Source organism: Anomaloglossus baeobatrachus, chromosome 3 (assembly GCF_048569485.1).
Source record: "Anomaloglossus baeobatrachus isolate aAnoBae1 chromosome 3, aAnoBae1.hap1, whole genome shotgun sequence".
In the NCBI taxonomy this organism is placed as follows: domain Eukaryota; kingdom Metazoa; phylum Chordata; class Amphibia; order Anura; family Aromobatidae; genus Anomaloglossus; species Anomaloglossus baeobatrachus.
Genome location: NC_134355.1, coordinates 99,114,121 through 99,130,769, shown reverse-complemented (window position 1 = coordinate 99,130,769; position 16,649 = coordinate 99,114,121). Strand labels below are relative to the sequence as shown.

Below are 16,649 nucleotides of genomic sequence, written 5' to 3'. Positions count from 1 at the left end.
AATTCCCTCATCACCAATTTAATCAGCTCCAAAAAGCCCTCCTTGTCCGGCGTAATCCACGGACCTCCAGCGTCGCATCCAGCTCTGCTGCATGGAGGTGACAGGAGCAGCAGAAGACCGCCGCTCCTGTCACCTCCACGCAGCTAATGAAGACAGCCGCGCGATCGGCTGAGCTGTCACTGAGGTTACCCGCGGCCACCACTGCATCCACCGCTGGATCCACCGCTGGATCCAGTGACAGCGGGTAACCTCAGTGACAGCTCAGCTGATCGCGCTACTCACCTCAGTTGCTGCGTGGAGCTGACCGGAGCGGCGGTGAGTAGCGCGATCAGCTGAGCTGTCACTGAGGTTACCCGCTGTCACTGGATCCAGCGGTGGATCCAGCGGTGGATGCAGTGGTGGCCGCGGGTAACCTCAGTGACAGCTCAGCCGATCGCGCAGCTGTCTTCATTAGCTGCGTGGAGATGACAGGAGCGGCAGTGTATTCTCCTGCTCCTGTCACCTGCATGCAGCACAGCTGGAAGCGACGCTGGAGGTCCGTGGATTACGCCGGACAAGGAGGGCTTTTTGGGGTTTATTAAATTGGTGATGAGGGAATGTGTTTGTGTTTTTTATTTCGAATAAAGGATTTTTTCAGTTGTGTGTGTTTATTTACTGTAATTTACAGATTAATCATGGAAGGAATCTCGGGGAGACGCCTGACATGATTAATCTAGGACTTATTGGCAGCTATGGGCTGCCAATAAATCCTTATTACCCCGATTTGCCAACGCACCAGGGCAAATCGGGAAGAGCCGGGTACAGTCCCAGAACTGTTGCATATAATGTATGCGGCAATTCTGGGCGGCTGCTGACTGATATTGTTAGGCTGGGGGGCTCCCCATAACGTGGAGCTCCCCATCCTGAGAATACCAGCCTTCAGCCGTATGGCTTTATCTTGCTGGTATTAAAATTGGGGGGGACTGCATGCTGTTTTTTTTTAATTAATTATTTAATTATTTATTTCACTGCACAGTTTAGACCCGCCCACCGGCTACTTTGATTGGGTGCAGTGAGACACCTGTCACTCAGCGTGGGGGCGTGTCTCACTGCAACCAATCATAGGCGCCTGTGGGCGGGGAAAGTAGGGAATACGAAATTGTTTAATGAGCGGCCGGCTTTTTCAAAAGAGGAAAAGCCGCCGCAGCAGTGTGAATGCCGTGCAGTGCCGCGCCGGGGATCGGTGAGTATGAGAGAGGAGGGGAAAATGACCGACAGACTGTGAGAGAGGGACAGAGATAGTGACGGACCGACAGAGAGAGAACAGAGACTGAGAGGGAGAGACCGACTGACAGAGAATAGTGATTGACAGATATTGTGACACATCACTCGTTTCCAGTGTTTAAAGTCCCCTTTACACACTGAGACTTTGCTGCACAGCGGGAAACAAAGGACCAAAGAATGGTCCTGAACGATTTGTAGCGATCAGCAACTTCACAGCAGGGGCCAGGTCGCTGATGTGTGTCACACACTGCAATGTCGCTGGGGAGGTCGCTATTACGTCACAAAACCGGTGACGTTACAGTGATGTCGTTTGGGATGTTGCAGTGTGTAAAGCCACCTTAGCACTCATCTCCCTTTTACTATTGTTTTGCGAGCATTGTCTGTAACCCTAATCTCCCTTTCACTGTTGTTTTGAGGGCACAGTCTGTGTCTCTCTTTTACATTGACACACAAAGCCTGTAGGAACCAAACCATCCTAAATTTTTAACTAAACCATATTACAAAAATTATTTTTAATGAAAAACAAATGGATATATGTAAACAGAAATAAGGTGATTATATTGTTTAAGTAGATGTAGAATATAACATAGAAGATATTCATTACAGTATGTTACAGAGTATTATAAAAAAAAATAATAGTATCAAGCATTAAATACATTGTATATTTCACTGCATAGAATGTTTTATAAAGTATATATGTACGAGTATAAGACGAGTATAAGGGTACGTGCACACGATCAGGATTAGTAGGCGTTCAGGACTCATCATATTTTCGCTGTGTCCACTGCGTTCTCTTGAACAGGAGACTCAAGTGTCTCCGCAGGCAAAAATTGACATGCTGTGGATAGGAACCCCACACCGCCCGTTAGTGTACGCAGCGTTAAGAAGAAGCACAGTGGGCAGGAGGATTCTATAAATTCCATCCACTGTACTTATTGTACTGTACAATACAGTGTTTTAGACCAGTGAAAATACGCTACTTCCACAATTCTGCTAACACTGATCGTGGGCACGTACCCTAATAGTTTTTTTTTTTTCTTTTTGTTAGAAGGCATTATTGATTCCTGTAGTGAAGAGTCGGATTCAGATGTATCAGATGTGCCGGAACTAGACTCTGATATCGAGCAGGAGACACAAATCAATTACGATCGCCAGGTCAGTAGAAAAGTGCAAGAAATGACACATGTCACTTTACGAGACATTGTAGTGATTTTATTTATACATAGATATGTTTGACATCATTATACTACCAATTTGTGCAGTGAACCACAGCAGAATCTGCACAGACAGAAATATAGAGGGGATAATTTTGCGGAAGATTTTTTCTTCTATTTGTGCCAGAATATGATCATTAGAGTATTTATGGGACATATTTATCAAGCTAAATGTGCTACACTTCTGCCATACTTTGCTGTAAAAAACTGTAAAAAACCCTAAATTTTATAATTTTCAGCATCTGTGTACAACGGAACCGTCTCTGTGTAAACAGGCTTCTAATCAGCCTCCAAAGCAGCGAACAAGCAGCTGATCAGTGAGATTTAGTGTAAACAGACCTTAAGTTTGTACTGTCTAAGAATTTGCAAATAACACAAGGTCTAAGAATTAGACAGTATTGATAAAACGTGCTACGTTGCGTTAAGGGGTTATTTCCAAAATCACAATGTTGTCTTATGATAATGTACACAAATATTTATTAATTTGTACAGATATATTACCCATTTTGAAATCTGCCCTGTTGGAGCCCTTGAGCTCAATTTACCCCTCAGTTGAGATCAGAACCATCCTGCAGTGTCAGTGATCTTTGTGGCTCATGTGCAGTGCAGTGTGCCAGCTGGCTTCCAGCTAGCAAAGCTGTGCTCCTAGACATGTCTAGAGTGGAGCTGCGGTGTCTCCTTTACCCACGGGAGTTTGTACCTGTAGATATATCCGCAGGTTTCCCACAGCTTCTCCCCGGAATCCGCAGCTATTTTTAGCTGCGGTAGTACAGCAAAATAGCTGCGGTAAACCTGCGGGCATTCGTGCGATTCACCTGCGGAAGTCCCGGCCTCTATCTCCATAGTGGAGGGCCGGGATTTCCGCATGTAATTCTCAGAAATAATTAACATGCAATTACATGCGGCTGCGGGACATCCGCAGCGTGTTCCGCAGCCGCACGTATCCGCAGCATGGATACAGCACTCCCCATGTCTCATAGCATAACATGGGGAGTGTCTGTACATGCTGAAACCTGCGGATTTATCTGGAAAATCCAGAAAATCCGCGGATTTTCCGCAGGTTTAATTTCCCGTGGGCACATAGCCTTAAGGCTACTTTACATGCTGCGACATCGCTAGTGATCTCATTAGCGATGTGAAATTCTAGAGCGCAAGTGCGATCTTTCGAGATCGTACATAGGTCATTTTACGCATGTGCGATCTCGACAGGTCGCACTTGCGATCTAGAATTTCACATCGCTTATGAGATCGCTAGCGATGTCGCAGCATGTAAAGTAGCCTTTACAGTGTGGGAGCTTGTACCAGTAAGCAGTAGTGTCTGTGTGCTGGTAATTAAAGGGAGCAATGTTCTGCAGGATGGTTGTTTATACAAGGGGCTGCAAGTAGATATATACTGCAGAAGTGGGCTCTGTATAGAGGAGCTGAGATCAGTCATATACTGCAGGAAGAGGGTCAGTTTAGAAGGGCTCAAATTAGTTGAGCTGTGTTTCTAGATTGCGGCTTAGATACCAGTGATGTTAAAATGTTAATGAAGCTCTAACGATGCTTATGGCAAATGATTATCTTTTTTCATATGCATTAATAGACCTGCATCTACAGTTTTACAAAACTGATCTGTCAGCAGAAGAAAACAAACAGCTATACACTGCCATTGTATAGGAGAGTTGAGCTCAGTTACTGATGTAAAACCACATTGCAGCTATACTGATGTAGATGGCAGAATATAAAATCAGTCAACCAGAGGGCTGTACAGGAGCTGCTTACCTGCAGATATAGTGTTAATCTGCCGGTAAATAGTGTTAAAACCATGTCTACCTGCCTCTCTCCAGGAAGAAAATTATTTTATGTTGAGTGCCGCTGTAATCAATCCTGGGCATAGTGAATGACAGCCTGCTCTGTACACACAAGTTGCACTCATGCTGCAGAGCAGGCTGTCAATCAAAGTGTAGGGTAGTGATTACGGTGCGCACACTGTATAGTGAGGGGTGACTGTAACCGCCCCCTGCATCGCCTCAATGGCTGGAAGCAAATATCAACAAGGAGAATAAACTTCATTTTCTCCCTGAAGCCACGCTTCCACTAAGGCCAGAGTCACACTTGTGAGTGACTCTCACAATTGTGGCATCGCATCACCCAGTACGGCCACACACTCTCCTGACAGGAGCGGGTCGGCCGCATGTATTTCTATACAGCGGCACGCTCGTGTCCAGAGAGAGTCAGGCCATACCGGTTGATGCGATGTGATACTCGCGCGAGTCACTCGCAAGTGTGACTCTGGCCTAAAGCAGGCAGGCATGATGTGAGGTGATCCGCAGAGTCTTAAAATGTCCACTAGACAGTGTTTAGTCTTTATATAGTTCCAGCTCCATATACTGTTTACTTTGTCCACAGCACCTACTAACAGCTGATCGGTGTGGGTGCCACCAATATCTAAATCCTAGACAACCCCTTTTATAGTAGAATACAGCTCCCTTATAGAGTTTATAGTCCCCTCATACCAAGTAGACCCTTTTCTCCTCCTCCTCCTTCTTCACACATTGACTGAAATACATTATGCATGAGAATGCCGCCAGTGGAGCCGGTAATGTTGTATTGACATAACTAATTTTTCTTGAATAATCCCTTCCAGCTGGTGAACCTTCAGGCGTTTGTTAGATGGGGGAAACGAGAAGAGGAGGGATTGGAGCCTGTTATTTGTCACACGCTTTGCTACTAATTTTGCAAAATGCAATAAAAAATAATCAATAGAATAATCTCATTAGTGCGGCCTCAGACGGATAAACCATATTCATTTTTTTACCCAGAAGGTTTTTTTCTTAGTGGCCTGGTACCTACCTTAAAAAAAATGTAATATGAAACAAAAAGTGAAATAATAGATATTTTTTTTTCACTGTTTTTTCTACATTCAAGTTATCCCACAGCTGTATCAGTAATGGGAAAAAGTAGCTGCCCCAGATCATTAGCCAGATATACCAAAACAAATTGTACACATTATTATATAGATATAGTATATCACAAAAGTGAGTTTTTGTAGATATATTATTATTATATCTTTTCATGGGAGTAGTCAGTGTACAGCTTGTATAACAGTGTAAATTTGGTGCCCTCTCAATATCTCATCACACAGCTAATAATGTCTAAGCTGTTGGCAAGAGAAGTGAGTACACCCCTAAGTGAATATGTCAAAATAGTGCTCAATTAGATATTTTCCCTCCCCAGTATCAAGTTGTCAGGTGTGAATGGGGAGCAGGTGTGATAAATTTGGCGTTATCGCTCACACACTCTCTCATACTGGTCACTGGAAGTTCTACATGGCATGTCATGGCAAAAAATTGTTTGAGGATCTGAAAAAAAGAATTGTTGCTCTAGGTAAATATGGCCTAGGCAAGATGAACATTGCAAACACACTGAAATTTAGCTGCACCACGGTGGCCAAGACCATACAGCGATTTAACAAGACAGGGTCCACTCAGAACAGGCCTCGCCATGGTCGACCAAAGAGGTTGAGTGCACATGCTCAGCGTCATATCCAGAGATTGTCTTTTCACAGTAGATGCATAAGTGCTGCGAGCATTGCTGTAGAGATTAAAGGGGTGGTGGGAGTCAGCTTGTCAGTGCTCAGACCGTACGCCGCACATGGCACCAAATTGGTCTGCATGGCTGTTTTCCTAGAAGGAAAATTCTTCTAAAGATGATGCACAAGAAAGCCCATTGTTGCGATATGACTGCAGGATATCGAGGGAAGGGGGCTTCTATACTGTCCCTTACACTAGGGGACTTTAGTATATATCTGATATTCGGATTATCCCTGAAGGTGGAAATGCTGGAGTTCTGTGCTCTATTATTATCCTGACAAGATCTAATCTGTTTCCCCCTCCCCCCAGTGAAGTAAGGGGCAGGAGTGTAATGGAAACACAGATTAAGACAGACAGTGGAAAACCAAAACTCAGACACACTGCAAACTTACAGGAATAAACAGTAAGAGACTAAGGAGAAAAGCAAGAGTAGGAAGTCAGCAACAAAAAGACAACAAGGTTTAGCACCAGAAACACTCACAGCAATAATGCACAACCACCAGTAAGTCTGAATCACAATACCTCACCAGACCAGTAAAGCTAAGCTATAGCTGGCATTAATGGAATAGTTCAGCCGTTATATAGAAAGGGAGCAAATGTGATTGGCTTCCCCACAGCATGTGATAAAGAGAGATAAACAAGTAACCCAGCAGAGATTAACTCTTGATAGCCTGCCTATGTCTGTGGGTCAATGCCTGCATATCAGTGCTCTCATCACAGACATCAGAGAAGTTAGCAGGCAGAGTGCCAGAATCTGTACTTTCCACAGATCAAGACGCCACCATGACAGTTGGCGATGCTTGCAAAAATCTCCTTGTCACACCCATATAGTTTGCTGATGAGCAGCAGACTAAAGACATGTATTACTGGAACCATGTTTTGTGGTCTGATTAGACCAAAATAAATTTATTTGGTTCAGATGGTGTCTAGTGTGTGTGGCAGCACCCAGGTGAGGAGTGCAAAGTGTGTCTTGTTTACAGTCAAAAATTGTGGTGCAGTGTCATGTTTTGGGGCTGTATGAGTGCTGCCGGCTGTGGGGAGCTACAGTTCATTGAGGGAACCATGAATGCCAACATGTACTGTGGCATACTGAAGTAGAGCATGATCCCCCTCCCTTCGGAAACATGATAACGACCCCAAATTCACCTCCAAGACGATCACGGCCTTGCTAAATAAACTGGGGGTAAAGGTGCTGGACTGGCCAATCATGTCTCCAGACCTAAACCCTATTGGCCATCTGTGGGGCATCCTCCATCAGAAAGGTGGAGGAGCACAAGGTCTCTAACATCCACTCCTCCATGATATCATCCATGTACAAAAAAAGTTAAAGCAGTGCTAGAAAATAATGGCGGCCACACAAAATATTAACACTTTGAGCCCAATTTGGCCATTTTCAATTAGGGGTGTACTTACTTTTGTTGCCAGCGGTTTTGACATTAATGGCTGTGTGTTGAGTTATTTAGCGGGCACACCAAATTTACACTGTTATACAAGCTGTACACTGACTACTCTACATTGTATCACAATGTCATATTTTCAGTGTTGTACGATGAAAGAATATAATAAAATATTTACAAAAATGTGAGGGGTGTACTCATTATTGTGATATACTGTATATATAACCCTGATAATAAAATGCGCTAAAAAGTGAGAAAGTTCATGATCATGAGTCTAAAGGGGGCCTTACACGCTACGACATCGCTAATGCGAACTCGTTGGGGTCACGGAATTGGTGACGCACATCCGGCCGCATTAGCGATGCCGTTGCGTGTGACACCGATGAGAGATTTTGCATCATTGCAAAAACGTGCAAAATCGCTCAATGGTGACATGGGGGTCCATTCTCAAAAATCGTTACTGCAGCAGTAACGAGGTTGTTCCTCGTTCCTGCGGCAGCACACATCGCTCCGTGTGACACCGCAGGAACGAGGAAGCTCTCCTTACCTGCCTCCCGGCCGCTATGTGGAAGGAAGGAGGTGGGCGGGATGTTACGTCCCGCTCAGCTCCGCCCCTCCGCTGCTATTGGGCGGCCGCTCAGTGACGTCGCTGTGACGCCGCACGGACCGCTCCCTTAGAAAGGAGGCGGTTCGCCGGTCACAGCGACGTCGCCGGGCAGGTAAGTATGTGTGACTGGTCTGGGCGATGTTGTGCGGCACGGGCAGCGATTTGCCCGTGTCGCACAACAGATGGGGGCGGGTACCCACGCTAGCGATATCGGGACCGATATCGCAGCGTGTAAAGCCCGCTTAAGTCAGACGTAAGGGGCCCACTTCGACCTCCAAATCTGCAAGTAACTTCTGTGACAAAGACATAAGGGGATGCATTGTGATTAATTATTGCACTGGAAAGATAAAGGGTCGATATACTTTTCTTGCACAGGGGCCTCTTTCTATCTGTGCCGACCTATGGTCCAAGAGTATACAGTATTTGCCCAGCTGTATCTTGCACTGAGCGGTGTGAGATCTCAGCAGGAGGAGGGACAGTGAGGAACTGTCAATCATGTTTAGTGAGTGAAGTTTGAGGTCAAATTTTCAAAAATAATTATGAAGCCAGTCTGATATGTATTATCCCGCTAAGTACTCCAGTCTCATCAGATCTAAGATACCCATTCATCTATGCCGTTTGTACTTTTAAATCTGATAATTTGCTTTGATTCCTGACTACACTACCGTTAGTCAGCGATAATAGCATCACAATGATGACTTTGATACTGTTGTGTTTTTATTACAGCTCATACATTATATGTCATTATACAATTATACCGTGCTACACCTGGCTTTCCTACACCACTGCTATAAGAAACTAAACAATTCATTTTCTCAATGGCTTTGTAATATTTTAATACAAACTCATTTGTATGGAGGACAAAAGAACCACTGTATCCGTAATAACAGTGCCTGTCGATAATGACATTTATTTTCTCCTCCCTGCTGGCACTTCATTCTTGAGATATTCTCAGCCTGCGTCTGTATTTCTGGCAATAACTGATGGAAACATTCAGCATTTTAATTAGAGTGAAAGCTTGGTTTTCTTTTACTCTGCAGAAGTCAGCCATTCATAACAGCAGTGTCAGCTCATTAATGTATGCTCTGCCTTAAAACTGACAGGAAGATTGTACAGTGCGTACTAATGGTATAATTCACTGCTTCAGATGCCTACCTGACTAGGGCTGGCACATTTCACATTTTAGACCAATTCATTTTCCCAAAATCTTCATAACAAATAAGTAGAAGTACATTGCAGCACTCCAATGCAAAAATGGTTTCAAAAGAACATCTTTACTACATAAAAAAAAAACCCCAGCGACGTTTCGACTCACATCTGAGTCTTTAAAGCGCACCAATCACCAGGATTTTCCTATATAACCTAAAGCCAGTGCTGTACTGGCACAATCAGGCTGATTCTATACATGCCTTTAGTTGTCAGCTAGGATGTATAGGTTTTGAAACACAAGCAAATAAAGTTTGTAAAATGAGCAGCTTTTATGAATGGCAGCAGCTCCCAATCAGCTGATAGCTAGGGTGGGGTTTCTTAGTAATTCCCGCCCCCTGCCTGTCAGTGCTCCCCCTATCTGTTATTCATGTTAATTATATTATAGAATCGTTTTACTAACTGACTAGAAGGACCTGTGCTGATGTCATACCCATGTGACCAGAAGGGGAGGGGCCTCAGCCAACATAGCTAATACCAGGAAGCAACATTATTTTTCTGTTGGCTGAGGCTCGCCCTTTCTGGTCACATGAGTATTACATCAGCACAGGTCCTTCTAGTCAGTTAGTAAAACGATTCTATAATAGAATTAGCATAAATAACAGGGGGGGGAGGGACAGACAGGGGGGCAGGAATCACTATGATACCCATCCCAGCAATCAGCATCCATTCAAAAAGCTGCTCATTTTACAAACTTTACTTGCTTGTGTTTCAAAACCTAAACATCTAAGCTGACAACTAAAGGTCTGTAGAGAATCAGCCTGATAGTGCCAGTATAGCACTGGATTTAGGTTATATAGGAAATCCCGGTGATTGGTGTGCTTTAACATTATGAAGACTTTGGTAAAAAAAAAAAAACCCAGCTTAATAAAGACGTCCTACCACCAGGTCAAAAGTGGACACTTCTTGATGTTATCTTCATGTTATCCTGCTGCTACCCTCAATATTCCATTTTGGATTTATTTGTTTGATGTTGTTTTTTTTTGTTTGTTTGGTTTTTTTTTAATTCACAATACAGCTCCAGAGATATGGACCTTTTAATTTAGTGCTACTTTGTATAGCCTATTCCATGGGGGTGTGTGTCACAGATCTCTGTTTTTTTTTAGCTGCTCTCCATTGTTACTCTGTGAACCACACCTCCTTGGCAAATACGATACAAAGTAGCACTGAAAAAAAGACCTGAACCATATGGAGGATTTAAAAAAAGAAATAAACAATGGATTACTCAGGGGAACAGCAGGAATTAAATTAGTGCACAAACTGGCCACTTTTGATTAGGTGACAGGTCCTCTTTAAAAGATTTTAATGGAGTCTTCCAACTTATGGGTTTACAGGCTCCAAACGGGAAGAAAATTTCAATGGGTTAGCCCATGGGATATTTGATAAATGTAATATCATTAGGCGCTACTCTACTGGGACCCCCACAAATTAATATGACAGGGTTTCCAGTCCCACATTCTGTAGGCATTTGAATAGGACGCTGGCTTATGGTTGTGCACTAATGCTCCATTCAGTGTCTATGGGGCTGATGGAGAAACCGAAACACTCTATGTCAGCCATATAGACATTGAATGGAGCATTAGTGCACATGCATGACTTTCATTTTATCCAGACTCTTCCAGATTGGGGAACTGGGCCCCCATTCTGGTGATTGCGGGTATCCCCATTAGGCGAGCACCCGGCTATCATGCATTCACCACCTATGCTGTCGGATAATTGGTGTAAATTTGTGTGACTTTTGGTACCTGCTGAGCCATATATTGGAAGTGTGTGCTGTAGACTCCCATACTAGAGTTTGTTCGGGGTCCAAATAGAGGTACATTTATCACCTATCCTGGTAATAGGAGAACATTTTTTGTTTTTCCTAATCAGTGTAGGGATTCTACTCACTCTCAGGCAGCTGGGTGGTGTTCACACAGGCAAAAAGGTGAAAGCAGCAGGTTTTTATTAAAATTCATAAAATTCCAGTTAAAATGCACAAACAGCTTTTCCCATTTACTCCCAGACTCAAGTCCCCTATATTCGGTGATATTCCTAGACACTTCTCTGCTCAGTTTTGGTCAGCAACAAACTGATTCCCCAGCACACTGATCACCGAGGGAACCCAATCCCTAGTCCTAGCAAAAAGCTAGGAAGGTGCATCTAATCAGAACCTGAAGAGCTTGAAATTAAACCCAGTCCTACCTGGCTTTGCTACACCACTTTAATACATAATACACAAATGTCACATATTGTTATCATTGCGATAATATAATATTTAGTCCGTAACTACACGACATCACTATGAAATGACATACAACCATTTTGCCCAACAGCTCCAAACGGCTATTGCAATTGTGATTACTTTCAATTTCTGATCACTTTATATTATCGAAAAGTAGAAAAAACTCTGGAGGAACAAAGCAATTTAAAGGATATACTGGTGACCGCAGTCATAATCTTGATAAATAAAACGTGTTTGATGTGTGAGGAGAATTGTTCTCTCGATTTCAGGTTTACAAAGAAGATCTACCTCAGCTCAAGCAGCAAAATAAAGAAAAGCAAAACTCATTGCCTTCCCTTAAAAGAGAAAAAGCTCCAGAAGAAAGTTTGAAGCTGAAATTTGTACATGGGTGAGTTGTCATTGTGTTTATAGTGTATCATTATCATTTTTCGTGATATGTTGCACGTTGACGCTGTGATTGAGAAACCATTGCAGGCGGTGTTGAGTTTAGCGGCATTGAAGGGGCTGGTTCTTTTATAGGTGCCATGTTGTAGGTTGTCTTTTTTTTTATTGAGCGGCTATTGCAGGCTGTGCAATAACAACTGGGCTCCGACCCCGGAATGATAGTGGGGTGTGCAAGATGCATATACAATTGTCCAAATGTGCAGAATTTTTTTCCCTTCTTCCACTATTTTTGCTACTACTATTAACACTAGAAGTCCCAGAGAGGGGTCATTTAACATTTCTACCATTGAAACCCTACGGAGCTCGAAATTCCTGGGACTTCTAGTGTTAAAGAGGTTATCTGGGACTTTTTTTTTCAATGGGGCTAAGAACTTATTGGCAGGTAGTTGCTTATTAACTCCCTGCTCTGCCCTGAGATGATTCGTTCCAGTTCAGAGCGGTCATGCTCCACTCCTGCCATCGATTCTCCTGCTTCTGGTTAATCCTTCTCTTCTCTTCTGCTATCGATGGGGCACCACTGCTGCTGTAATTTTGATAGACAGCTAGCTCCCCACTACCTAACTGCAGGGAGCCAGTTGTCAATCAGCATGATGTCTGCCTGTTGACAGAAGCCACTGCTCTGTTGACCTGAGGTTGAAATGAAACAGGAGAGTCACCGTCTGAGTAAAAACAGATTGGCGTAGGGCAACCAATAGGTAGTTAGCAACTACCTGCTTGTAAGTTCTTAACCCCATGGGGAAAAGTAATCAAAGTTACCTATAAACCCTTTAAAAAAGCACTCCCATCAAAGTTTTTATCCTCTTCATATATTGCAGTCATCTTATTATATAGCACTATGTACTTATAATTGCTCATTTTGCCTTTCTACCCAGTTAATTATTCTCTTTTCTATTAAATCTATGACAGCACGTGATTTTAAAACTGACTAGGTAACTCCTTCTAAGCTCTATGTAGAAACAGAAAGTGTCTTTTCTATGCATGAATATTACTGCAAAAGTCCCTGGCAGGGGGAGGACAAAGCAGCTGCATCAGTAGTTGAAGAAGGGGATGATTCATGCAGATACTTTCTGTTTCTATGTAAAGCAGAGATAAGAGAAGAATTTACTGGGTAGAATGGCAAAATGAATAATTGTAAGTACAATTGCAGTATATTATGATGGTTGTCATATTTTAAGATGATAAAAACTTATGGGAGTACTTCTTTAAGGCTACGTTCACACATCAGTTTTTTTGCCATCAGGCACAATCCATTGTAAAAACTGATGCGACGGATCCGTCATAAAAACGGATCAGTTGCATCAGTTTTTTCCATCCGGTTCTTCGTTTTTCAACGGATTCATTGTGATACTGAGCATGATCAGTTTAAAAAAACGGAATCCGTCGCTGTAATGCGTTTTTTGCTGCATTACGACAGATCCAGCGCCCATAGGCTTTCATTATACAACACGCCGGACAGCGCCTGATCTGGCGCGGTCTGTTTTTTGCCATTGTCAAAAAACGTTACATGGTGCGTCCTTTACAGCAGCTGGACAGACAAATTTCACTGGATCCGGCGCAAGCCGGATGAAACGCAAGGCCATGCAGCACAATCCGGCGCTAATACAAGTGTATGAGGAAAAAAACGGATCCGGCACCAGATCCGTTTTATCCGCAATTCACCGGATTGTGTCTGATGGCAAAAAACTGATGTGTGAAAGAGGCCAAAGATCACTTTTATTTGGTATTATTTAAAATGAATAATTTGGTATACCAGCAATGACCTAATTATTTAAACGACAACTGCTCGATCTAAAGGCCCAGTTACACGCTATGATTTATCTGACGATATGTCGTCGGGGGTCTCGGTTTTCGTGACTCACTTCCGGAGTCGTTAGCGTCGTCGTTGCGTGTGACACCTGCGTGCGACTCCAAAAATCGCACATAGGGTGAAAATCGTTGATTGTTGACACGTCGTTCAGTTTCAAAATATTGTTTGTTGTTTGGAACGCAGCAGACATATTGCTACGTTTGACACCCTGCCAACGACGAGCAACATCCACACGAATGCCTTGGTCAAATAATATATCGCTGAGCGATGTAGCGTCGTTTGTGAGATGTGTACGTGTGACCGCTGCTAAACGACCTATGTGCGATCTCGGCAAATCGTTTCAACGATCTGGGCGTGTCACATCGTTTAAGAGATCGTCAGATAAATCGTAGCGTGTAACGGGGCCTTATGGGGCTAATGTGTGGATTTTCCAATTGTTTTTTATTTTCAGGTCACTGTTTAATTTGTTGAATTTGAGATCATTGTTGCTATTTCTGCAATAGTTGTGTTCATGGGGTGTCTGCAATACAAACCACCTTCCTTGTGGCAGGAACGGCCACCATATCCAACATCCAGTGAATATGGTGGAAGAAGGTCATTGTGTTTATGTCCATTTGGACAATTATACATGCAATTGCAGACAGACTTTGTTATGGAAGTACAGAGGATGGCTGAGTCTGTTTATTTGTCCATGATCTTGGCTCTGTTTCAACCAAGTACCTCTCTGTTATGGGGCAAAGTGGCATTTTATCAAAAGCTTCACAGTACAACACAGATTTTTTTTCCCATCCACAAAATTTAGAGTTATATTGTCACTCTTTTCTATACCCTAAATGATGTGGCTAAAGCCTGCTACACACGCTTCAATATATCTCACAATCCGTCGTTGGGGTCAAGTTGTAAGTGACGCACATCCGGCATCGTTTGTGAGGTATCTGCGTGTGACAGCTACGTGCGATCAGGATTGAACGCAAAACCGTTGATCGCAAACACATCGTATCATTCTCTAGAATTGAGCGTTTTGTTGCACGAACCTAGTGAATTGTAACGTGTGACATCCCTCATACGATTTTGGTGTCTGATGCTATGTGCGCAGGTGTGCGCTCTGCACCGCAGCTTATAAAAGGTCTGCTTCAGAGCGCAGCTGAAAAGCTGCGTTCTGAAGCGCCTCACAATGTCTGTCATTCACTAATCTCTGTCAGTCGGTCACTATCTCTGTCCCTCACTCTCTGTCCATGTCAGTCTATCCCCCTCTCTCATATACTCACCAATCCCCGATCCCTGGCACTGCACGGCGTTCACACTGCTCCGGCGGCTTTTACTGTTTTGAAAAAGCCGGCCGCCCATTAAACAATCTCGTATTCCCTGCTTTCCACGCCCACCGGCGCCTGTGATTGGTTACAGTGAGACACGCCCCCACGCTGAGTGACAGGTGTCACACTGCACCCAATCACAGCAGCCGGTGGGCGTGTCTATACTGTGTAGTGAAATAAATAATTAAATAATTAAAAAAAAACGGCGTGCGGTTGCCCCCAATTTTAAAACCAGCCAGATAAAGCCATACGGCTGAAGGCTGGTATTCTCAGGATGGGGAGCTCCACGTTATGGGGAGCCCCCCAGCCTAACAATATCAGCCAACAGCCGCCCAGAATTGCCGCATACATTATATGCGACAGTTCTGGGACTGTACCCGGCTCTTCCCGATTTACCCTGGTGCGTTGGCAAATCGGGGTAATAAGGAGTTATTGGCAGCCCATAGCTGCCACTAAATCCTAGATTAATCATGTCAGGCGTCTATGAGACACCCTCCATGATTAATCTGTAAATTACAGTAAATAAACACACACACACCAGAAAAAATCCTTTATTAGAAATAAAAAACACAAACATATACCCTGGTTCACCACTTTAATCAGCCCCAAAAAGCCCTCCATGTCCGGCGGAATCCAGGATGCTCCAGCGTCGCTTCCAGCGCTGCTGCATGGAGGTGACCGGAGCTGCAGAATACACCGCCGCTCCGGTCACCTCCACGCAGGTAATGAAGACAGCCGCGCGATCAGCTGCTGTCACTGAGGTTACCCGCTGTCACTGGATCCAGCGGTGGCCGCGGGTAACCTCAGTGACAGCTCAGCTGATCGCGCTACTCACCTCAGTTGCTGCGTGGAGGTGATAGGAGCGGCGGTGAGTAGCGCGATCAGCTGAGCTGTCACTGAGGTTACCCGCGGCCACCGCTGGATCCAGTGACAGCGGGTAACCTCAGTGACAGCAGCTGATCGCTCGGCTGTGTTCATTAGCTGTGTGGAGGTGACCGGAGCGGCTGTGTCTGCTGCAGCTCCGGTCACCTCCATGCAGCAGCGCTGGAAGCGACGCTGGAGCATCCTGGATTACGCCGGACATGGAGGGCTTTTTGGGGCTGATTTAAAGTGGTGAACCAGGGTATATGTTTGTGTTTTTTATTTCTAATAAAGGATTTTTTCGGGCGTGTGTGTTTATTTACTGTAATTTACAGATTAATCATGGAGGGTGTCTCATAGACGCCTGACATGATTAATCTAGGACTTATTGGCAGCTATAGGCTGCCAATAACTCCTTATTACCCCGATTTGCCAACGCACCAGAGTAAATCGGGAAGAGCCGGGTACAGTCCCAGAACTGTCGCATATAATGTATGCGGCAATTCTGGGCGGCTGTTGGCTGATATTGTTAGGCTGGGGGGCTCCCCATAACGTGGAGCTCCCCATCCTGAGAATACCAGCCTTCAGCCGTATGGCTTTATCTGGCTGGTTTTAAAATTGGGGGCAACCGCACGCCGTTTTTTTTTAATTATTTAATTATTTATTTCACTACACAGTATAGACACGCCCACCGGCTGCTGTGATTGGGTGCAGTGTGACACCTGTCACTCAGCGTGG

At 44.2% G+C, this 16,649-nt stretch overlaps 1 protein-coding gene across 3 annotated transcripts in view; it reads left to right on the top strand.

Moving 5' to 3' along the window:
- EML6 (EMAP like 6) overlaps window positions 1-16,649 on the top strand; it is a 338,267-nt gene that overhangs the window by 168,058 nt on the left and 153,560 nt on the right. For all 3 annotated transcript variants that reach the window (XM_075339339.1, XM_075339338.1, XM_075339340.1), the window contains exons 12-13: window positions 2,312-2,418; window positions 11,756-11,874. In XM_075339339.1, the coding sequence (XP_075195454.1) occupies window positions 2,312-2,418; window positions 11,756-11,874 (226 nt within the window). The remainder of the gene's footprint in view (window positions 1-2,311; window positions 2,419-11,755; window positions 11,875-16,649) is intronic.